Source organism: Papio anubis, chromosome 19 (genome assembly GCF_008728515.1).
Source record: "Papio anubis isolate 15944 chromosome 19, Panubis1.0, whole genome shotgun sequence".
Classification (NCBI taxonomy): Eukaryota; Metazoa; Chordata; class Mammalia; order Primates; family Cercopithecidae; genus Papio; species Papio anubis.
In genome coordinates, this window is record NC_044994.1 from 23,910,707 (window position 1) to 23,934,164 (window position 23,458).

The 23,458-nt window shown below is 38.3% G+C and overlaps 1 protein-coding gene across 8 annotated transcripts in view; it reads right to left on the reverse strand.

The window, feature by feature from the left end:
* The window catches only part of TRAPPC8 (trafficking protein particle complex 8), a 112,220-nt gene that overhangs the window by 72,306 nt on the left and 16,456 nt on the right, over window positions 1-23,458 (reverse strand). For 4 of the 8 annotated variants that reach the window (XM_017951651.3, XM_021930012.2, XM_009192568.4 and 1 more), the window contains exons 3-9: window positions 15,244-15,333; window positions 13,997-14,171; window positions 11,441-11,594; window positions 7,661-7,754; window positions 6,738-6,997; window positions 6,291-6,406; window positions 5,450-5,600 (exon numbers count right to left, since the gene is read on the reverse strand). In XM_017951651.3, the coding sequence (XP_017807140.2) occupies window positions 5,450-5,600; window positions 6,291-6,406; window positions 6,738-6,997; window positions 7,661-7,754; window positions 11,441-11,594; window positions 13,997-14,171; window positions 15,244-15,333 (1,040 nt within the window). The remainder of the gene's footprint in view (window positions 1-5,449; window positions 5,601-6,290; window positions 6,407-6,737; window positions 6,998-7,660; window positions 7,755-11,440; window positions 11,595-13,996; window positions 14,172-15,243; window positions 15,334-23,458) is intronic. The other 4 variants (XM_003914279.5, XM_009192569.4, XM_021930013.2 and 1 more) reach the window with 3 other exon arrangements.

The window sequence follows — 23,458 nt, forward strand, 5'->3', positions numbered from 1 at the left end:
AAAAGGCTCAGGCAAATATAAGGGCACCACTGGCTACATGCGGAGCAAAGACTGCTTCCTAAGATTGTTTAGACCCCAGGGAGGTCTTTACTTTTGCCTAGACTCAGATTTGCCACGGAAATTCCAAAGAGAGCAGACATTTGGATTTGTCCTCCTTTGGGTGTCTACCTGAATGTTGTGTGTAGCAGTGTGAGTGAGTGCATGTATACACAATGTGCTTATGAGTGAATGCTATGTCAGGCCTAGTGGTTAGGTGTGTTGTCTATCACTTTTCTTTATTTTGTCCAGATTTTTTAATCTTCTGTTTTCTAGAGCTACTTATGTTTCCCCTGTTTATCATTGTAGCATTTGACAGTTATCTCTTCCCGTCAAAAATATGCTGAACTGGCCAGGTGCAGTGACGCACGCCTATGATCCCAGCACTTTGGGAGGCTGAGGCGGATGGATCAGTTGACGTCAGGAGTTCGAGACCAGCCTGGCCAACATGGTGAAACACTGTCTCTAATAAAAATACAAAAATTCCTGAACACCCTCAACAGCCAGGAGTGGTGGCAGGCACCTGTAATCCCAGCTACTCGGGAGGCTGAGGCAGGAGAATCGCTTGAACCTGGGAAGCAGAGGTTGTATTGAGCCGAGATAGTGCCACTGCACACTGGCCTGGGTGACAGAGTAAGATTTGGTCTCAAAAAACAAACAACAACAAAAAAAAATATGCTGACCCTACGCTGGTCAGAGCAAGAGGTTATTTCTGTTAAGCAGCATCTTACCCGCAGTGTTTTCCCAGATAGCTGCCTAACAGCTTTAAGTGGGAGGTTGAATAGTCAGTTTATCTAAATCATCTATTTTTCCAAACTAGCTTGAAAGGTCTTTTCATTTATTTTTACTCCATGGGCCTCTGATATGCTGAGATATAACACAGTTATGGTTGTGGTATCATCTGTTATAGACACAAAAGGGAAAAAAGGTTGGCCAGGCCCAACACAACCAGCATGTTAGGTTGCCACTGGAGATGGGGGAGTCAGTCTCCACTTTGCAGTTGGGACTGTGCTCCTCTAACCTGTTTGCTGGGTTTTCTGTTTGAAAATAGCCCCTATTCCTCTCCAGTGTCCTGCTTTTTGATTGTGTGTGTGTGTGTGTGTGTGTGTGTGTGTGTGTTTTCCCTGTGACACTGGAAGTGGAAACAATTTTCCACCCAGAGAGAAGCTTTGACCCAAAATGCTCCAAGAATGAATTTCCAAATATTTGCTAGTGGAAAAAGAGCAGAGGCTATGACAAGAGTGATTTAGTGTTGTACTTTCAAAAGAATTATCTACTATAGTAATATAAGTAATACATTTATATAAGCTTTCAATCTTAAAATTCTCTAGTCAATATCCGAAGTCTTCCATTCAATATTTAAATGAGATTTTCAAAAAAAACTATGGTGTATATATACTATCAAATTAGCCTAGTTTAAGATTTCTACTAACACCCTCCTCCCTGTTCTTCCCTAACCTTCAATAAGTAGAGAACAGACCAATGATGGATCACAAAGAGAAAAAATAAAGTACATCTCTTTCCAATTTATTGGTAACAATATAAAATCAGAGCTCACAACGGCTTGCCTTATCAAAATATTCTGCCAATTACAAACTCTAGTTTATATCCACTATCATATAGATGGTGCAAAGACCATTTTTCTTAAACCTATTATTACTGTCAATTTCCTAGGTCATATTTCATTTTAAAACTTCATTCTGGATGGGTTCAGTGGCTCACACCTGTAATCCCAGCACTTTGGCAGGCTGAGGCAGGAGGATTGCTTCAGCCCAGGAATTCAAGACCAGCCTGGGCAACATACTGAGATCTAGATCAAAAAAACAAACAAACAAAAAAAAACCTCATTCTATTGGCAATGCCTAGGACTTTAGTTAATAATTCAAATAATATACAATGGTGGTCAAAGGATTTAGAAATGAAGATTTAGCACGGTGCCACATGCTTGTAACCCCAGCACGTTGGGAGGCCAAGGCAGGGAGAATGCTTGAGCTCAGGAGTTCAAAACAATCCTGGGCAACATGGCAAAATGCCATCTCTACAAAAAATATAAAAATTAGCCAGACGTGGTGGTGCACGCCTGTAGTCCCAGCTACTGTGAGGGGCTGAGGTGGGAGGATCAGTTGAGCCCAGGAGGTTGAGGCTACATAAGCTGTGATCACACCACTGTACTCCAGCCTGGGCAACAGAGCAAGACCTTGCCTCCAAAAAAAAAAAAAAAATCACCTAAGTTTTAATGAAAATGGCTCACGCCTGTAATCCCAACACTTTGAGAGAGACTGAGGCAGGCAGATCACCTGAAGTCTGGAGTTCGAGACCAGCCTGACCAACATGGAGAAACCCTGTCTCTACTAAAAATACAAAATTAGCCAGGTGTGGTGGTGCATGCCTGTAATGCCAGCTACTCGGGAGGCTGAGACAGGAGAATAGCAGGACGGGAAAGCCATAATTCACTTTTAAGACAAACAAATGTACTTCTCTGCCACATTTTTTAAAATAGAAGAAAAAACAAATAATGATTTGGGAACTGAAATATGATTAAAGCCTTTAACCTGATAGTTCCCTGAACGACAATATGAACCATATCTATTTCAGAATGCCTCTGCATCCTCAGCACTCAGCAGTATCTGCTCTAAAATTCATTGAAGGAGCTAAATAAAAATACATAATATCCATGTGACAAAATATCATACAGCTCTAAAACATGTTTTCTTGGCCGGGTCCAGTGGATCACGCCTGTAATCCTAGCACTTTGGGAGGCCGAGGCAGGCAGATCCCTTGAGGTCAGGAGTTCGAGATCAGTCTGGCAAACTTGGTGAAACCCCATCTCTACTACAAATACAAAAATTAGCTGGGTGTGGTGGCACATGCTTGTAATCCCAGCCACTTGGGAGGCTGAGGCAGGAGGCTCGCTTGAACACAGGAGGTGGAGGATGCAGAGAGCTGAGATCAGGCCACCGCACTCCAGACTGGGCAACAGAGTGAGACTCCATCTCAAAAAAAAAAAAAAAAAGTCTTCAAGAATTCCTATTACTGGTTTTGCTGTGATATTTATTTTGCCTTTGTAGTTACAATGACTAAATATCTTCTACAATTTTCATCTAAAAAGGCATATAATCTAGTCTATTTTACTACAACACATTTTGATCTTATCAATTAGTTAACATGTGAATGGCAAGGGAAGTGGTATCAGTTCAAATTAAATTTTTATTTTATTCATACATAATTTTTCTTAGGCAAGGGAATCAAAAATAGCAGTATTATAAACTTATATCCTTCAGAATGAAAGGAAAAAGCCCTGAGCTCAGCTGCTGCACAGAAAGGCTCTCTTTCAAGCTGCTAAAAACGAATGCCTACACTTTGGTGCGTATGGACTCTGTCTCCAGAGAAGCACACTACCAGCCTTTCACAGCTCTGGGCTCAGGGCAGGCTGTACTTTCTTCTATGATCGGCTTCATGGCAGCTCCCCTGGTTAGGAACTCTTCTTGCTCACCCCCATCCCTATAAAAAATTTATTTTTTATATTCCCTGAGGTATCCTCAGCCATGCTAAGCTGCCTGTCTAGATTATTTAGGTAATCTTCCAAGGTACTGTTTAAAGTTTTTGTTTGTGCTCTGGTTACAAAGATGAATAGGTTTCAAGAAGAGTATCCCAACTTTTCTCAGAAGCCTATTATTTTTAGGGTAGCTTTTAAAGGCTACAATGATTTTCAGGTGCACAAATATGTAAGAGCAAATATGCCTTTATTTTCCAGTGCTATATTATTTTCTCTCAAACAGCTACTAATACTTCCAGTTGAATGGCTTAAATGTAGTTTTTATCAAACATTCTACTTGCAGATACATTAAATAAAATTTTGTCATTACAAATGCATACCTAGGTTATAAGGTATTAATAATAACATGAAGTATTTGTGATTTCCTATGATGACTATAATGAGCAATCAGAGAATATTTAGCCAAGGAAGATTCACTTGTGTTTTCAAACGCTTCTCACGAACATAGCATATTTTCCATTTCTATGAAAGGTTTTTAAAAACTGGGTTGGCCAGGCACGGTACATTGCCTGAGGTCAGGAATTCGAGACCAGCCTGGGCAACACAGTGAAACCCCATCTATACTAAAAACACACACACACAAAAATAATTAGCCGGGCATGGTGGGGTGTGCCTATAATCCCAGCTCCTCAGGAGACTTAAGCACAAGAATCGCTTGAATCCTGGAGGTGGAGGTTGCAGTGAGCCAAAATTCTGTCTCCAGAAAAAAAAAAAAAAAAGTGGGCTGACTTTTTTCATTAAAAAAATTAAAGAACCAGAAAGCAACAGTAATATAATTTTGCTATTCTGGCTTCCATTTTTAAGTTACTAATTTTATATATGCACAGTATTAAAATAAATGCAAAACAAATGCCAGTTAATTAAATAAGTATCTGTCAACTTGTGAATATTTTCTAGTTAAAAAAAAGTATCTACACAATTACCAATGAATTATTCTTACACATTTTTTTCTTCACTTTTGTTTATAAGCTTACATGTTTTTTAAAAGATTAAATAGAAACTAACAGTGCTAATTTACTCTTTTCTGAACACATAAAGCAGGTAACACATATATTTGTGGTAACTTTTCAAAAACATTAAAAGGTTTTAGGCAACAAGTATAGAAAATTCTTCTGAAATACCTGGCTTTGTAATCAATTACAAACCTAACACCACCAATACTTATTGACAGGTTATTACATATAAGGCATTATGCTAAGTGCATGCCTTATACCTTATCTGATACTATACCGTTAGGATTCACATATTTTACAGGTGAGAAAACTGTGGCTTAGAGATATTCAATAACTTGCCTAAGATGAGAGAGTGTCTCACACCTAAAGTACATGTTCTTGACTAATAATGAAGTCATACATCAAGCAACTTAAAAATGTCATGGTTTAAAAAAACTTCTAAAAAAATTTTTGTATTTTGAATATATTAGAAAATGAAATTCAATTCTGAAAGCTGATGAAAAAGTTAGAAAGTACTAATTAAGAAAGAAACCCTGATATATGACCATCTTTTAATTACCTAGTTTTTTGGGTTTTGTTTTTAAGAAATAAGTTTTTTCAATTTATTTTTAAAGATGCAATCTTACTATGTTGCTCAGGCTGGTCTCAAACTCTTGGGCTCAAGCAATTCTACTGCCTCAGCCTCCCAAGTAGCTGGGACTACAGGAAAGTGCCACCATACCCAGCTAATGAACTAGTCTGAGGGAAATCCATCAATTCAGCATTAAGGAATTCACAATCTATAAAGCACTATGTGTTCTTGGAGTACAACTTTATCCCTAAGGATTCTGTTTGCCACCAAGAGAAATTTCTAAAGCATTTATGGTAGCAGAATTAAGGAATTATAATACCACAGAATACCAACCAAGGCACCAGCTGCATAAAGCATTGCTTGATCATTAAGAAAATCTTTCTTTGCAGTATGATAGCAACTGTAAGCCAAATCATAATGCTGCACCAAAAAACATAAGTCAGCCATTTTCCTGATTTGAAGTTCTGGTGCTTCTGGGGGATACCTGTAAATACAAAAGAAAATAATGCATAATTTATTACCCCCTAAACCACTATAAAATATACTAACAAGCTGCCATGTTCTTCTAGAATATGAGGAAAACTAATGCTATTTTAAAGAAATTCTACCTCCAACAAGAGTGTCAGTTCTCAAAAATATCTGGAAACAGAAAGTTCCTTGTTTTATTATTTATAGCCCTGAGAATGTCTCAAAGGCAGGCAAACATTTTCTCCATGGTCGAATAATGAAGTAAATGGTTAATTCCAAGTAACTCACATTTATATACAACCAGGAGAAAGATTAAAATCCAAAATGTATTAATTATATTTTTCCCTTAAAATGGTTTTTTGTGTAAAGCAAAATTTATTAAATGTGTCCCTTGTCTTAGAATCATCAAGTCATTACATTTTAGATATAGAATAGTTACTAATGATAACTAGTCTAACTTCATTGTTTTACAAATAATGAAACAGACCAAAAGTAAAGTGACCTTCCCATTTGTTTTTAGATGTACAAGTACTTAGTTTGTAAAAAATTAATATGATTTACTTAAGAGTCACTCTTCTTATCTACCTGAATTTTCACCAATAAGAAACTAAGAAATCAAAGAGATAGTTATCTTCTGCAGGATATCATACAATCAAATACTAGTCAGAGGTAAACAGAGGAAAAACAAAAACAACACTTTACTCACAGCAAGCCAGATGTATTTTTCAGCTCATTAATGCTCTTTTCTGGAACTTTACTGCCACTAAACCATTTTTTAGTTGCAGAAAATAGAGATCGACTCAAACCTTTTCTTGATATTAGCTTTAAAAAAGAGATTAAATATGTTGACAAATATAATTTAGTATTTTTCTTTTACATAAAAAAAAATTTTAACTAAAAAGCTTTAATAGCAAATGTTCATTTTAACAAAACTGATTTAAAGAAAACTGTCTAATATGCTGGCAAAATCCTAGTGAAAATGAATCAGCCTCTTCCACAGTTGAACAGAATTTCACCACAATGAAGTAATTTTGAGAAGTCTTAATATTGGCCTATCTTAAAACGAAAACAATACTTCAAATACATTTATTAATTCTTAAATTTACTATTTACTTAAATTTTAAAAATACTAATCCAAAAAATGAAATCTTACCTGATCGTTTAATTGCCTAATTGTTTTCTCTATATGTGGCAAAAGGCCCCGAAATGTGAACTCTTGTATAAACTGTCGAATTCTATCATGATCAGTAAGTGTTAAACATGCACCATGAATTATTCCAATATTTCCTTTCTTTGTTTCATGTAACGATGAAGCAGATCTTGCATGATCTGGGCCATCAATACTGTTAGAAGGGTCACTGGATTGGTCCAACTGAAGTGGGTGAGCTCTAAAGTTATTTGGTAAGCCATCTACTGAAAAAGAGATACATCTTTTACTCTCAGAATGCAACAGAAAATAGTGATAATACTATCATACTGCTAAAGAAGAAGAAAAAAAAAAAGTAGAATGTTAAAATCCTTTCTTTCTGTATACATAAATGTGTAAGATAAAACAGCAGTAACATCCTGCAGCCCCAAAATTAAAGAGCTTGAGTTAATATTTGTTTTGGTACCTGTACTAGAAATTCGAAAATTTGTACACACCAGGAAATGAAGAAAAATACTTTATTTTAAATATTATAAAGAATGACTTTTAAATGGCACAACTAAGCCATAAGAAAAATATAACAAAAAAAAATTTTAGTTATCATTATGAAAACCATAATTTAAAATCAGAAATAAAGCTCTCAAAATCATGTAAATTTTTAAAAAATTAATGCTGTACGTCACATCTTCCCTTGCTTCAAAATGTTTTAAAAGAAATCTATACACTATTCATATAAAATAAATTTTTAAGTGTCAAAAACAATCAAAACTCAAGTGGCTCAGTAAAATCTTCAGAAGAAAAACTAACCTGCCCAGTAACTTTCTGTATTATGAAAATCTCCCCCATCTTTTATCTATAAAGGTTAGCATGATCTGACAACAGTGCATATTTTCAATCAAAAGAGAAACTTAGAGAAAATATATTAAGACCTTTGACTTCGTTATCTAATCCATCCAATGAAAGCAAGTTATTATCAGAATTCTTATTTGAAGTCATAGTACAAGGGCCATCTTCATATGATTCCTATCAAAATAAAATTTTAAAAGCATTAGCAGTTATACTTAATCATATTTAATATACTATCAAATCCATCAACAACTATGGTTACTCTGCTGTTGGCCTCATTTATTTGCTACAGTGAGCACTTTCTCCAAACTCATAACTTCTTCCACAGATCTTATTCTATCACTCCAACTCACACCTAGTATATTCTTAAATCCCCTTGCACATTCAAGCTACTATCCTAATTCTTCTTAATTCAAATTATCTCTCAGGATATCTACTTATATATGATATGTATACACACAAGTGTCATACAAGCACATACATATGCTTATGCATCTTAAGTAAGGAATAATGGCAAGAGAGATGGACTACTAGAGTCAGACAGGGAAAGAAGAGAGGCACAGGTATGAAATTTTTTGGGTCACAGTTTAAGCAGGTTGGAGTGAATTCTGAATATATTGAAGTGTTTTAGAAAAATATCTAATGCAATGTTTATTTGTGCAAAGAAACTGGTTTCTCAGTAAACAAAAAAACACTTAAACTAAAAATACCCAGACAACTCTACAAGACCAGTAAATATGATACATTATTCTGAGTGTCACGCTTTGAGGGAATTTACATAAACTGGAACTTAAGAAGAAAGTGACCAGGACAAGAAAGTCTGAAGCCACTCCTTGAGAAAGAGTTACAGAAACTAGGCATATTTAGACTGGAAAAATACAAAAGAAGACATGAGAATTATCCTTCTATATTTTGAAAGTTGTCTTAACAGAAAACTGACATAGTCACCCCCAAAGGATCAAGCGTACAAGCAAAGGTCAAGAATTTATGGTTGATCCTCAAGCAAAATAAGAGAATTTTTGGGTGATCAGACATGCAATAGGTCACTTAATAAGAATACAGTGAGTACTGTCAACAGATGCAGTCATTCGCAAGTTTAAAAAAAATTAAAGCATTAGATCAAGCATTGGATGTAAAACCTCCAAACTATTCTCCAACTTTGAGCCTCTAGGATTCTAAGGCATAGATTTCTGATATTTCTGTCTTCTGTGAAAAGTTCTCATACTGGACAATCTTCTTTATGTTCCCCTTCACAACCTTAGGTGAATGAACTCTAAAGTGAATTTTTTTCAGTACTGTTCTTATTCTTAGAATGGCCCTAAAAGACCATTTTTAAAAATAAAGTTCCTTCACATCCAACTGGTACTTCTTTGCTCAGAGACTTTTCCCCAGCATTATCTTAAAGAACGTCAGTAATCAATTCTAAAGTCAGTAAAATACCAGAATAGCACTGCATCTAGATTTAAAGATTCCATTTATGAAACAGAAAAATAAGGCAAATAGACAGATTAAACAATACTTATCTTAGAAGACTGAAAATTACATAAGCTTTATAATTGATTTTTAAATGTCACACAAAGAGTGCATAATACAGTTTAATTGAACAATATAAATATATTTTCCATTTACTTAAGAATTTCTGGGCCAGGCGCTGTGGCTCATGCCTGTAATAGCAACACTTTGGGAGGCTGAGACATGCAGATCACTTGAGGTCAGGAGTTCAAGACCAGCCTAGTCAACAGAGTGAAACCCCGTCCCCACTAAAAATGAATCGCTTTAACCCAGGAGGTAGAGGGTGCAGTGAGTCGAGATCTCGCCACTACATTCCAGCCTGGGCGACAGAGTGAGACTCCATCTCAAAAAAAAAATTCTGGCCAGGTATGGTGGCTCATACCTGTAGCCACAGCACTTCGGGAGGCCAAGGCAAGGGATCACTTGAGGTCAGGAGTTCGAGACTAGTCTGGACAACATGGTGAATCCTACCTCTACTAAAAATACAAAAATTAGCCAGGCGTGGTGGCGGGTGCCTATAATCCCAGCCACTCGGGAAGCTGAGGCATGAGAATCATTCGAATCCCGGAGGCAGAGGTTGCAGTGAGCCGAGATTGTACCACTGTACTCTGGCCTGGGCAAAAGAGTAAGACGCTGTCTCAAAAAAAAAAAAAGAATTTCTTCTAGGCTGGCATGGTGGCTCACATCTGTAATCCCAGCACTTTGGGAGGCCAAGGCCTGGGAGACAGAGTGAGACCCTGTCTCAAAAAAAAAAAAAAAAAAATTCTTCTAAACAAAAAACAGGAACAGTGACTCTTGATCATCTGAACTAAGCATATGAACTTGGCATCTGACCACTACCAAGTGGCATTGTACCTTAGAAGTCTGACAAAACATCAAATCAACTTAAGTCAACAGGACAATCAATCTTATTCCAGAACTCGAGGTTAAGAAAGGAGTAATTAAGAAACAGTAACTCCTGAGAGTACAGAAACAAGGGAAATCAAGGGAAAGTTGGAGGGAAATGCCCATCCACCTAAAAAGTATGAGTTCCCGAAGGTGGCTATAAAAGCATGTTGAAAAGGTAGGAAGGAGGCTGGGCAGGATGGTTCATGCCTATAACCCTAGCAATTTTGGAGGCCAAGGCAGGCAGATCACCTGAGGTCAAGAGTTCGAGACCACCCTGACGAATATGGTGAAACCCTCTCTGTACTAAAAATACAAAAATTAGCTGGGCGTAGTGGTGTGCACCTGAAGTGCCAGCTACTTGGGAGGCTAAAAGAGGAGAACTGCTTGAACCTGGGAGGTAGAGGGTTGCAGTGAGCCAAGGTCGCACCATTGCACCCCAGCCTGGGCAACAGAACGAGACTCAATCTCCAAAAAAAAAAAAAAAAAAAATGGTGGTGGGTGGTGGATGCCTATAATCCCATTTACTCAGGAGGCTGAGACAGGAGAATCGCTTGAACCCAGGAGGTGGAGGTTGCAGTGAGCTGAGATCACGCCACTGCACTCCAGCCTTGGTGACAGAGTGAGACTCTGTTTCAAAAAAAAAGAAAAAGAAAAAGAAAAGAAAATGTAGGGAGCAACCCCAGAGCATGTAGATAATAAAGAATTGACTGTAGGCATTCATAATGAATTAAACGGACAAGCCAAAAATTCTATTCTGCATGTCTAGCCTATCTAATTCAATTCTTAATGTGTAATTCACTTTTCATCTTTTACGAAAGAGATCAGGCCAGGCGCGGTGGCTCACACCAGTAATCCTAACACTTTGGGAAGTTAAGGCGGGCAGATCACTTGAGGTCAGAAGTTCGAGACCAGCCTGGCCAATATAGTGAAACCTCACCTCTACTAAAAATACAAAAATTTGCCTGGAATGGTGGCATGTGCCTGTAAATCTCATCTACTTGGGAGGCTGAGGCAGGGGAATCACTTAAACCTGCAATATAGTGAAACCTCACCTCTACTAAAAATACAAAATTTGGCTGGAATGGTGGCATGTGCCTGTAAATCTCATCTACTTGGGAGGCTGAGGCAGGGGAATCACTTAAACCTGGGAGGCGGAGGTTGCAGTGAGCTGAGATCACACCACTGCACTCTAGCCTGGGCGACAGAACAAGACACTGTCTCAAAAAAAAAAAAAAAAAAAAGATCAATTCACACTGATATTACACACCTGAAAAGAGTGCACATAAGGGATTACTGTAGTTTGTTAAAAACAGTTTTAAACCACTGATCTAAGAGCTCACCTCTGACAGATCAAAACTGACCAGATTCCACATAATTAATAATTATACTAGTTAAACCAAAATGTAAAAACTGAGGTATAGTTTTTGTGGTTTGCTTCATTTTATTTTATTTTTTACATATACCTGGTTTTGAATACTATTTTTCTGGAGATACTGACTCCAAGGATCTGGTATCTGTTCATCTGATGCTCGATTAGACGTTCGAGAATTAATTTTAAGTAAATAGCAACCCTGAGTTCCATATTTCTGTTTCATTTCTTCATAAATTGATTCAGCTCTAAAACAGAAAATGGAAAAAAATCTGAAGTAAAAGAGGAGTAGGCCTTAGGCAATAACAGATACTAAAGTAGTACAAAAATAACATTAAAATAATCCCCCAAAAAGGCAGAACAGAAAATTAGGACAGAATAACCTAAAAGCTAAAACAAAAATCATGATCGCAATTGAAATTTAGCTAGCTTAGATACCACCTTAAAGCAGTTACCAAAGTGTGTTCCATGGAATAAACTTCTGCAAGATAAACTCCTCTATGTTATTCAAAGAGAGAGCTCTGGTGGTCAAACTAGATTGAGCGGGAACTACAGCAAACAAAACAAGTGTTTTGACCTGGCGTGGTGGCTGGCTCGCGCCCATAATCCCAGCACTTTGAAAGGCCAAGGTGGGAAGATCACTTCAAGTCAGGAGTTAGAGACCATCCTAGGCAACACAGGGAAACCCCATCTCTACCAAAAATAAAATTAACCAGGAATGGTGGCACACACCTGTGGTCCCAGCTGCCCAAGAGGCTGAGGTGGGAAGACTGCTTGAGCCCAGGCACTGCACTCTAGCCTAGGCAACAAAGTGAGACTCCCATTTCAAAAAAAAAAAAAGGAGGAAAAACAAGAAAAAAAAAAAAAACCTGGAAAACTTTAAAGCACATTCAAATGCAAATACTAATACTATGTAAGCAACAAGCCTAGCACTAAAAAATTATGGCTGGATAAGTAAAATAGTCATAGAAAATTTGTATAAATACAGATGTGTGTGTGTGTACACACACTCAAGGACAATAAAGCAAACTCCTGCTTACATTACTAATGATACTGCTAAATCTAAGAACCATTCATCTGACACTTGAATTACCTCAAATATCCTAGTTACAACCGTTCAATATGGAAGACACACTCCAAATTCAACTGACATAAACTAATTCTAATAGTCATTTCAAATTTTTTCTATTAATATAGTAGTACACCTTATCCAACATGTTACAGACATTTCAAAATATCCTAAAGATTAGAAATCTTCAGAGTAATTATTTGGCTCTACAGAGGAAAATTTAATAAAAAGATGGTGGTCCATGCTCAGAACAAGGGCAGGAAATAATTATTACACTACATTTCCTCAGTGGCACTAAGGCATCAGAATAGTTTCAGACAAAACATTAATCTGCTCCACACCTTGAACCAAAAGCCAAAATAAGCTCCAAAGCCATACAAGTAAAATTACTGTGTTTACCTTATTTTTCAAGAATTTATTTTATTTTTAAAGACAATTTATTCACATATCCCGAATACAAAAGGACTACTGCAAACAACAAATAATGAATATTAAAGGAAACATTTAAAAATATTTGAATATTTCTAAGACTATGAAAAATATCAAGGCTGTAAATATGAAGTCACAAGAAAGTGGACTGTGAAAAAGTGCCTATAAGCAAGTCAGGAAGTGAAAAGTGGAAAACTGGGAAGCAGAAAAGAAAAAAGAAAGATAAATAATTTTATATAAAACCAGAAATAACAGCTAAGATCTACAGTTGTGAAATGACAAGTGTTTCTGTACAGACTGTAAGAATTATACATTAAAAAGAAAGTGTGGGTAAGCATATGAAATCTAACATAAGGCCAGGTGCGGTGGCTCATCCCTGTAATCCTTCCACTTTGGGAGGCCAAGGTGGGCAGATCACCTGAAGTCAGGAGTTCCAGAGCAGCCTGGCCTACATGGTGAAACAACATCTCTACTAAAAATTCAAAAATTAGCCAGCCATGGTGGCATGTGCCTGTAATCCCAGCTACCCGGGAGGCTGAGGCAGGAGAATTGCTGGAACTCAGGAAGCACAGAGGCTGCAGTGAGTCAAGATCGTGCCACCGTACTCCAGCCCAGGTGACAGAGTGAAACCCTATAAAAAAAAAAAAGGTAGGGGGGGCCAGGCACAGTGGCTCACGCCTGTAATCCCAGCACTTTGGGAGGCTGAGGTGGGCGGATCACCTGGGTCAAGAGTTCAAGACTAGCCTGGACAACATAGTGAAACCCCATCTGTACTGAAAATACAAAAATTAGCTCGGCATGGTGGCGGGCGCCTGTAATTCCAGCTACTCAAGAGGCTGAGGCGGGAGAATTGCTTGAACCCGGGAGGCGGAGGTTTCAGTGAGCCGAGATCATGCCACTACACTCCAGCCTGGGTGATAGGGCAAGACCCTGTCTCAAAAAAAAAAAAAAAAAAAGAAACCTAACATAAAAAAAACCTGGCTGTTGAATATAATGCCAGGATAAAACAAAGTTAAACGCTTTATTAATAAAATTCACATTAAACTTTTACATTCTTGTATCAAAAATAAATCCAAAACATAAACAAGCTATCTCCAAATTAATGTAAAATCATTTAACTGGAAAAAATTTTTAATTAAAAAAAAAACTTACCTTTGTTCATTTCCTGCACTTACATCATGTAAAAGTACATAATATTTAAGTGTATTTGGTATAAACCACTTGGGGTAGGAATAATCACTGTTGTGCTGAATTCGATGCTGTTCTTGTGACAACTTTGAAAACTGTTCCACAGGTTCAGCTTCACTAGATGACGCTACCAACATACCTTGTAAACCATATTATTAAGGTAATTATCGCTTATTACTCAATGATAAATATTGTCCTATAGAGATAAACTTTAAGGAGTTTTTTTTTTTTTTTGAGACAAAGTCTCGCTCTGTAGCCCAGGCTGCAGTGCTAGTGGCATGATCTCGACTCACCACAACCTCCGCCTCCCAGGTTCAAGCGATTCTCCTGCCTCGAGCCACTGCACCCAGCTAATTTTTTGTATTTTTAGTAAAGACAGGGTTTCACCATGTTGGCCAGGCTGGTCTTGAACTCCTGACCTAAGGTAATCAGCCCACCTCGGCCTCCCAAAGTGCTCGGATTATAGGCATGAGCCACCGCTCCCAGCGATATTTTCTCAGGTAATCCAATTTCATAGGTTTTCACTGCAAGCACAAAATAATTTCTCCAACCCTCCAAATGATTCAATACTCCAGATAATTCTAACAAATGTTTTTGTTGACAGTTTTTTAGGCCTTTATATACATAATAAGGAAACTCATAAAAACAAAAATGGACAACTGTACGGCTTCAGCAGAATGAATTCTGCTGCATCTTGCTTCTCTCCATTCTATCTCACTGCAGTTACAAATTTCATCCTACCTCTTAACTTTCGTCAATAACTGCATTAAGAAAACTAAGCCACAATCATCAAAAAAGAATACCCATTAAAAAATTACTAAAAATATCCAAAATTATTTTTCATGAGTCTTAGGATAAGCAGTCAATTCTGAAGCAATCAGTGAAAGCAGTTAACATTGTTTACATTTTCTTTCTCAAATAGCTAAAAAACTTATTAAGCATGAAATATTCAAGCTAGGGGGCTAAAGAAAAATAAGCAAGCCCTCTGTAGTCTTATTTTACAACCAAAAACTAAATTGGTTAAAAAATTGTTACAGCAGTCCTATATCTAGGAGGCCATTTAACAAAATAACAAAGACTCCATGCATCGTCAATCAATAAAAAATAATTTATTCTCTATATCTTCAACAATTTTCCCTTCATTAACTATTTCTGAGATTAATAATTTCCAAAACATTTGATTTTAGGAGAACATAAATGTCAAAGGATACATGCTAAATAGTGGTTCAGAAATTCATGATCCGATGCTGGCATCGACTGAAGAAAGGTTTCTCTGTAAGACTCAAACCATGGAGTAGTGGCTAAAATTAACAATATACAAAACAGTTAAAATTCTTCAATAGAATCAGTTTACAACAGACAAAATTTCAAGTCCATATTCCTAAAAGGTGTAAAAAAATAATTTCTAACAGTAAACAAGCATTTTTCACCTGTGCTTTCAGATGTACATGTGTGTACATATAAACTGTGTATAGGGCCTGGCACGGTGGCTCACGCCTGTAATCCCAGCACTTCAGGAGGCCAAGGTGGGTGGATCACCTGAGGTCAGGAGTTCGAGACCAGCCTGGTCAACATGGCAAAACCTTGTGTCTCTACTAAAAATACAAAAATTAGCTGGGCGTGGTGGCACGTGACTGTAATCCCAGGTACTCAGGAGGCTGAGGCAGTAAAATTGTTTGAACCTGGGAGGTGGGGGTTGCAGTGAGTCGAAATCACACCACTGCACTCCAGCCTGGGTGACAGAACGAGACTCCATCTCAAAATAATAATACTATTACTAATAATAAACTGATTATATATGTACACATACCTTTTAAGCCATTCACAAGAATATATTCACACGAGAATATATTCATATATTCATGAGAGTATATATATATATTTGCAAAAATAAGATTGAATTATTCCCATACCTAGTGTTCCCACAACCTACTTACCTATTAATGCTCTAAATATTACCTACATGAGTAAAGAGATTATTTCTTTAGAACTCAAGTTCTGTGACCCTGCCACTAATCACACTGCCATAAGTAGATCCTTTTCAGAAATAACACTTAGCATAGAGGTTCTCAACTGAGCATGATTTTGACCCCTAGGAAACATCTGGCAACTTCTCAAGATATTTTTCGTTATCGGTTCTGGGGTAGGTGGGTTATGCTACTGGCATCAAAGAGGTCAGGTATAATGCAAAACATCTCACAAGACAAGACAAGACAGTCCCCACAATAAAGAAGTATCTAGTTCAAAATGTAAATGGTGGTATGGTTGATAAATCTTACTTTGTAATTTGATTACTTGAATATGACACTAACAAAGCCTCTGAATGAAATTTCAAAGTACACTTACCTTATAATCAAATACAAGAAGTGTATTTTCACTGTTTGTATAAACGTATATAATGTGATTCTTAAAAAGTCAACTCTCTTGTTCCACATCAAGTATTTTGTATCACAACTATTCTTATTATTTGAACTTATGTAAAACTTAGTGGTTTCGTTAGGTTTTAAGCAGATTATCTATATCACAGTTTTACTAAAAGGACTCCATTCCTATGCTGATTTATGCTGATTATCAAACTTTATATTCCTTTTGCTTTCATCTTAACCACTGAAAACAGCAAATATATTCTTTCTGCATACATTATAATACTATATTAAACAAATGGAAGGGCTGAAGAAAAAGTCATTCATCTTAAACAAATAGCATTCTAAACTGGTTCCAAATACACAGAAATTTTAACTCCAGCCAATGCCTCATGAGAATGACCCATATAGTACATATAGTCTGATTAGGAGAGCAACTACTATCACAATTTCATGTTCATTGTTATAAAAGAGGAAATAGGCAGGGCATGATGCTTCACACCGGTAATCCTAACACTTTGGAGGTTGGGTACGGTGGCTCATGCCTGTAGTCCCAGCACTTTGGGAGGTCAAGGCAGGTGGATCACTTGAGGTCAAGAGTTTGAGACCAGCCTGGCCAACATGGTGAAACCAATATGTTAGAGCGAAACTCTGTCTCAAAAAAAAAAAAAATGAGCTGGGCGTGGTGGTGCACATCTTCAGTCCCAGCATTCTCTTGAGGTGTAAATAAATTATGGCCCATCCATTAAAAAGATACATTAGCAGCTGTAAAAGAACGGGGAGAAATCTCTACATATTACAACGAAGTGCTCTTCCAGATATATTAAGTGAAAAAAGCGACAGCAGAAAAGTATGCATTTTTGTGCAAGAAAAGGAAAATATGAACAGCCATACCTATATTTGCTTATAGTTTCAAAGAGAAGTAATAGAATAAATCTACTACATTTTATTATCTATACAAGAGAGAAAAGAAAGAAGAGAGATAAGAAAGGAGAGGGATCTACCAAGTCCTGTAGAATAAAGAGATCTTTAGGCCAGGCACGGTGGCTCACGCCTGCAATCCCAACACTTTGGGAGGCTGAGGCGGGCGGATTAGCTGAGGTGGGGAGTTTGAGACCAGCCTGACCAACATGGAGAAACCCTGTCTCTACTAAAAACACAAAATAATCTGAGTGGGTGGGGTGATGCATGCCTGTAATCCCAGCTACTCGGGAGGCTGAGGCAAGAGAGTGGCTTGAACTCGGGAGATGGAGGCTGCAGTGAGCGGAGATCGCACCACTGCATTACTCTAGCCTGGATGACAGAGCGAGACTCCGTCTCAAAAAAAAAAAAAAAAAAACGTATCTTTGAGATTTGATTCAGTCAGAAAAGCCTCTAATCCACATTGTCAGCCTTGGAGCCTTCTGCAATGTATAATGTAGCTTTCTCATTTCACCTTCTGGAAAAGGGAATGTGATTAAATATTTCATTCATTACTCTTTGATTTTCTTGTATCTGGGTTCTACTCTCAGGATGAAATTATCCAATTACATATATATTTAGAGGAAGAAATGAAGGGGAAATTCAAAATGTTGGGCCGGGCGCGGTGGCTCACGCCTGTAATCCCAGCACTTTGGGAGGCCGAGGCGGGCGGATCACAAGGTCAGGAGATCGAGACCACGGTGAAACCCCGTCTCTACTAAAAATACAAAAAATTAGCCGGGCGCGGTTGTGGGCGCCTGTAGTCCCAGCTACTCGGGAGGCTGAGGCAGGAGAATGGCGTGAACCCGGGAGGCGGAGCTTGCAGTGAGCCGAGATCGCGCCACTGCACTCCAGCCTGGGCGACAGAGCGAGACTCTGTCTCAAAAAAAAAAAAAAAACAAAAAACAAAATGTTTATGGCGCTTTCTTATTGCCTGAAAACTGAATAAAATCAAATTTATCAATTGTTCCCCCTAATTACGCAAAAGATCTTTTGAAAACTATATTACATGAGTGCTTCTGCCTCTTTAAGACAAAAGAAGAATGAAACCCCAAACTGTCATTTATTTCTTAAAGTTCATCATAAAAGTACTAAAAGAGTTAACTGTAATTAGATTTTTATTGCGTTTTAAATAGGTCTACGTGTTTGAGGGGAAAAAAAAAGAAGGGACATGAATAGAGGACAAGCCTCCTCTCTATCTTGCTTTATATAGTTTTGACTTTGAAACTATGTGAATGTACACATAATGAAAAATAAATTAAAAAGCAAAATACATACACATACAGACATACACAGACATACTCTTAAATTGAAATAATAACTTTCTAAATACTAGTAGTAACTGGTAGCTTGTGGCTGGGTGTAGTGGCTCACACCTGTAATCCCAGCACTTTGGGAGGCTGAGGCGGAGGGATCACTGGAGCCCAGGAGTCAGAGACCAGCCTGGGAAACATAGTAAACCCCGTCTTTACAAAGAGTACAGAAATTACTCGGGAGTGGGATATCAGGCTGTAGTGCTGGCTACTCGAGAGGCTAAGGTGGGAAGATCGCTTGAACCCAGGAGGTCAAAACTGCAGTGAGCCGAGATGGTGCCACTGCACTCCAGCTTGGGCGACAGAGCGAGACCTTGGCTCAAAACGAACAAAGAAGAAAAAATGTTCTTGCACTTATCTTGGGATAAAAATCACTATTTTCCTCATACCCCTTTCCATCTCTACATGTTCTTTGTCCAGAATTGAAATAGCAACCATGTTTTCCTACTAAAGTTTTCTGGCCATGTTCAGTGGCTCACGCCTATAATCCCAGTACTTTGGGAGGCCGAGGCAGGCAGATCACTTGAGCCCAGGAGTTCGAGACCAGCCTGGGCAACATGAGAAAACCTCATCTCTACAAAAAATGCAAAATTAACCGGGCATGGTCGCCCACACCTGTAGTCCCTGCTACTCGGGAGGCTGAGGTAGGAGGATCGCTTGAGCCCAGGAGGCAAAGGTTGCAGTGAGCCAAGATGGAGCCACTGCACTCCAGCCTGGGTGACACGAGACCCCGCCTCAAAAAAAAAAAAAAACATGCAGAGTGTACTGTTTTGGTAAGGAAAGGTAATATGGTCTTCCTTCCTTTTAAAATAAGATGCAGCCCAAAGTATACCATTCAAAGACAATGCTTGGATTTAATAGATAAACATGTAAGAGTAAACAGGACAATGGATGATAAAATAGATAAAAGTTGAAAAAGCATCATTAAACTTTCCTCATTTTAGAAAAATTAGACATGTCAATTGGGACAAATACAAAATAGTACCTAAGTGGGAAAAAAAGACAACAGATACGAAGTAAGCGAGAAAAATCTAGAAAACTGAGACCATCACAAGAAATCCCTGTATATAACAAAGACTTTCAACTCCAGCAATGTGCCACTCCAATTACTGTACCAAGGAACAGTAGCTTTCAATGACCGATCTGAAGAAAACACAGCATTGTTAAGTTTATGAGGTAAATATCTAACATCTATTTCTTTAACAGAATGAATGAAAAGTATGCTGACTCACATTAATGGTGAAAATTAGAAGCATACATCTGAATATGTAAGAATTAGTACCTTATTAAAATGGATAAAACCACTTTTCTATGATCTCCAAAGAGTATTATTATGTTATAATGAAATTTTACTAAAATTAACTTAGTACTTCATATATCATTCTCAGTCTTTATGGCCAACATAAAAATAAAGTTGAAAGGAGGTCCCTTACAGTAAAAGGGAAAGGAGCTAAAAAAAAAAAAAAAAAAAAAAACTGTTCTTCTGGTGTGTAGTTTATCCTACTTGAGCCCAGGAGTTGGACACCAGTCTGGGTAACATAGTGAGACCCCGCCTCTAGTTTTAAAAATAATAAGGCCAGGTGTGGTAGCTCATGCCTGTAATCCCAGCACTTTGGGAGGCCGAGGTGGGTGGATCACCTGAGGTCAGGAGTTCAAGACAAGCCTGGCCAACATGGCAAAATCCTGCCTCTATTAAAAAATACAAAAATTAGCCAGGTGTAGTGGCTCATGCCTATAATCCCAGCACTTTAGGAGACTGAGATGGGTGGATCACCTGATGTCAGGAGTTTGAGACCAGCCTGGCCAACATGGTGAAACTTCATCTCTACTAAAAATACAAAAAATTAGCCAGGCATGGCAGCGGGTGCCTATAATGCCAGCTACTCGGAGGCTGAGGCAGGAGAATTGCTTGAACCCGGGAGATGGAGGTTGCAGTGAGCCGAGGTCACGCCATTGCACTCCAGCCTGGGCAATAAGAGCAAGACTCCGTCTCAAAAAATATTTATATAAAAATTAGCTGGGTGTCGTGGTGGGCGCCTGTAATCCCAGCTATTTCGGAGGCTAAGGCAGGGAGAACTACTTGAACTAGGAGGCAGAGGTTGCAGTGAGCCAAGATCACGCCAGTGCATTCCAGCCTGGGCAAAAGAGCAAGACTCCATCCCTCCCCACCAAAAAAAAAAAAAAAAAATGGCCGGGAGTGGTGGCTCACACCTGTAATCCCAGCACTTTGGGAGGCCAAGGCAGGTGGATCACTTGAGTCCAGAAGTTCAAGACCAGCCTGGCCAACATCGTGAAACCCTGTCTCTACTGAAAATACAAATAATAATAATAATAATTTTTTTTTTAATCTGCCTGAAGCAGGAGAACCCAGGATGTGGAGGCTGCAGTGAGCCAAGATCACACCACTGCACTCCAGACTGGGCAACAAGGGGGAAACTCAGTCTCAAAAAATAAAATAAAATCTGCCTGAAGAGTTAATAAGCTACAGTAATTGCCTCCACCTGCTTTTAAATGCAAATAGCAATCAATCCTCCCATATGAGGAGATGCTGGCAGGGACCTGAGAATGCAAGTAATATAATTAGATAAAACAATCTCCTACAATCAAATCATAACTACATTGTTCCTATAAACGATCTGCCAAACCAATTCAAAAGAAAAAAAAGGCCCAGGACACAGATAGCCAGAGGCAGATTTGAGAATCCTTCTCTGGATAAACTAAATGGCCTCAAAGGAAAAAAAACTGTAAGCCATAAAAATTGGGCAACACTTAAACCTATTCTTAGCCTCACCACCCAATAAAGAAGTCTACTAACTGGTAAGTTTTCTTATACTCAGTCAGGGTTTTAATGTCTCAATTTGAAATAGAAAATAATGCATGGTTTTTACCAAACATTTGAGGTAAGTGTCCAAAATGAAAAAATCAAAACAAATAAAAATAATATGAATGAAAAAAAAAAGGCACAGGATAGAAGAAAACTTAAAAACAAACAGCCAACAACAATTTATTACTATCTTCAGAGTTAAGATACTATAACATAAAACCTGAATAGGATGGCATAATAAAGAAAAATCTAGAGAAGAAAATAGCTCCAAAAAAACCACAAAAAGACATCAAACATTAAAACTTCAATAGAAGAGTCAGAAGATAAAAGTCAAGGATATTCATACCCAGAAAAATAAAACAAAAAGACAGAGATAGACAATTTTAGAAAAAAAGGTAACAACATTAGAGGACCAACTCAGGAAGTTCTACATCCAACTAACAGTAGTTTCAGAAAGAACACAGAAAACAATAGGGGAGAAATTTAAGAAAAACAAGGCCGGGCGCGGTGGCTCAAGCCTGTAATCCCAGCACTTTGGGAGGCCGAGACGGGCGGATCACAAGGTCAGGAGATCGAGACCATCCTGGCTAACCCGGTGAAACCCCGTCTCTACTAAAAAAAAATACAAAAAACTAGCCGGGCGAGGTGGCGGGCGCCTGTAGTCCCAGCTACTCTGGAGGCTGAGGCAGGAGAACATGCGGAACCCGGGAGGCGGAGCTGCAGCGGAGCTGAGATCCCGCCACTGCACTCCAGCCTAAGCGACAGAGCCGGTGACTCCTGGCCTCAAAAAAAAAAAAAAAAAAAAAAAAGAAAAACAAGACAGTTTCTAAGGACTAAAAAGTGCATGACCAGACTGTCAAAAGAAGCTGTCCAGTAAAATAAGTGAAAAAGGATTTATAACCCCCAACATGAAATTTCAAAATAGCAGGGATAAAGACCTTCAAAAAATTCTAAAAGCTGGAGGGTTGGGGGTAAATACATATAATGGCTTCTAGCTTTTTTAAGAGCAATGCTTGAAGCTAAAAGAAAGTGGATCAATTCTGAGGAAAATGATTTATAACAATGTACACAGTCAAACCATCCATCACCTATATAAAATAAGAAAACTTTCCAACATTCATTCCTTAAAAATTTTATTTTCCAAGCACCCGTTCTCAGGAAGCTACTAGAGATGTCCTTCACCAGATTAAGGAAATATACAAAAAATATATATAAATGAAATACTACAGGCCGGGCGCGGTGGCTCAAGCCTGTAATCCCAGCACTTTGGGAGGCCGAGATGGGCGGATCACGAGGTCAGGAGATCGAGACCATCCTGGCTAACACGGTGAAACCCCGTCTCTACTAAAAAATACAAAAAACTAGCCGGGCGCGGTGGCGGGCGCCTGTAGTCCCAACTACTCGGGAGGCTGAGGCAGGAGAATGGCGTGAACCCGGGAGGCGGAGCTTGCAGTGAGCTGAGATCCGGCCACTGCACTCCAGTCTGGGCGGCAGAGCGAGACTCCGTCTCAAAAAAAAAAAAAAAAGAAATACTACAGAGAAGTGAAGGGAAGGAAATCCTCAGGATGACAGCTGTGGAGTGGGCCTTGGACAGCAAACAGTCCAACATAAAATTGAACACCATTTCCCAAATTTTATTTCATCATATTCTCTATGTTTTAGAGCTTCTTCCTAATCAATCCTTTCCCCTGACCAAAGTATTTTTTTAAATAACACCACAATTGTATCGTGTATCTATTTATGCATGGAGACCCTTTGGAGAGCCATTATAATAGCTAAGACTTTTTTGTCCCCTAAGGACCAATTTTTACCACATAGGAATGATATCATCCTTAATGAAAATGTATGTAGTAACAAGAGAGATTTCTTGAAGGAGCTCCTGATAAATGGGTTATTTGACAAATTAATCTCACAAGTAGAAAATCCAATTGAAGAAGTCTGAGAGACTAGCAACAGACACAAAGAA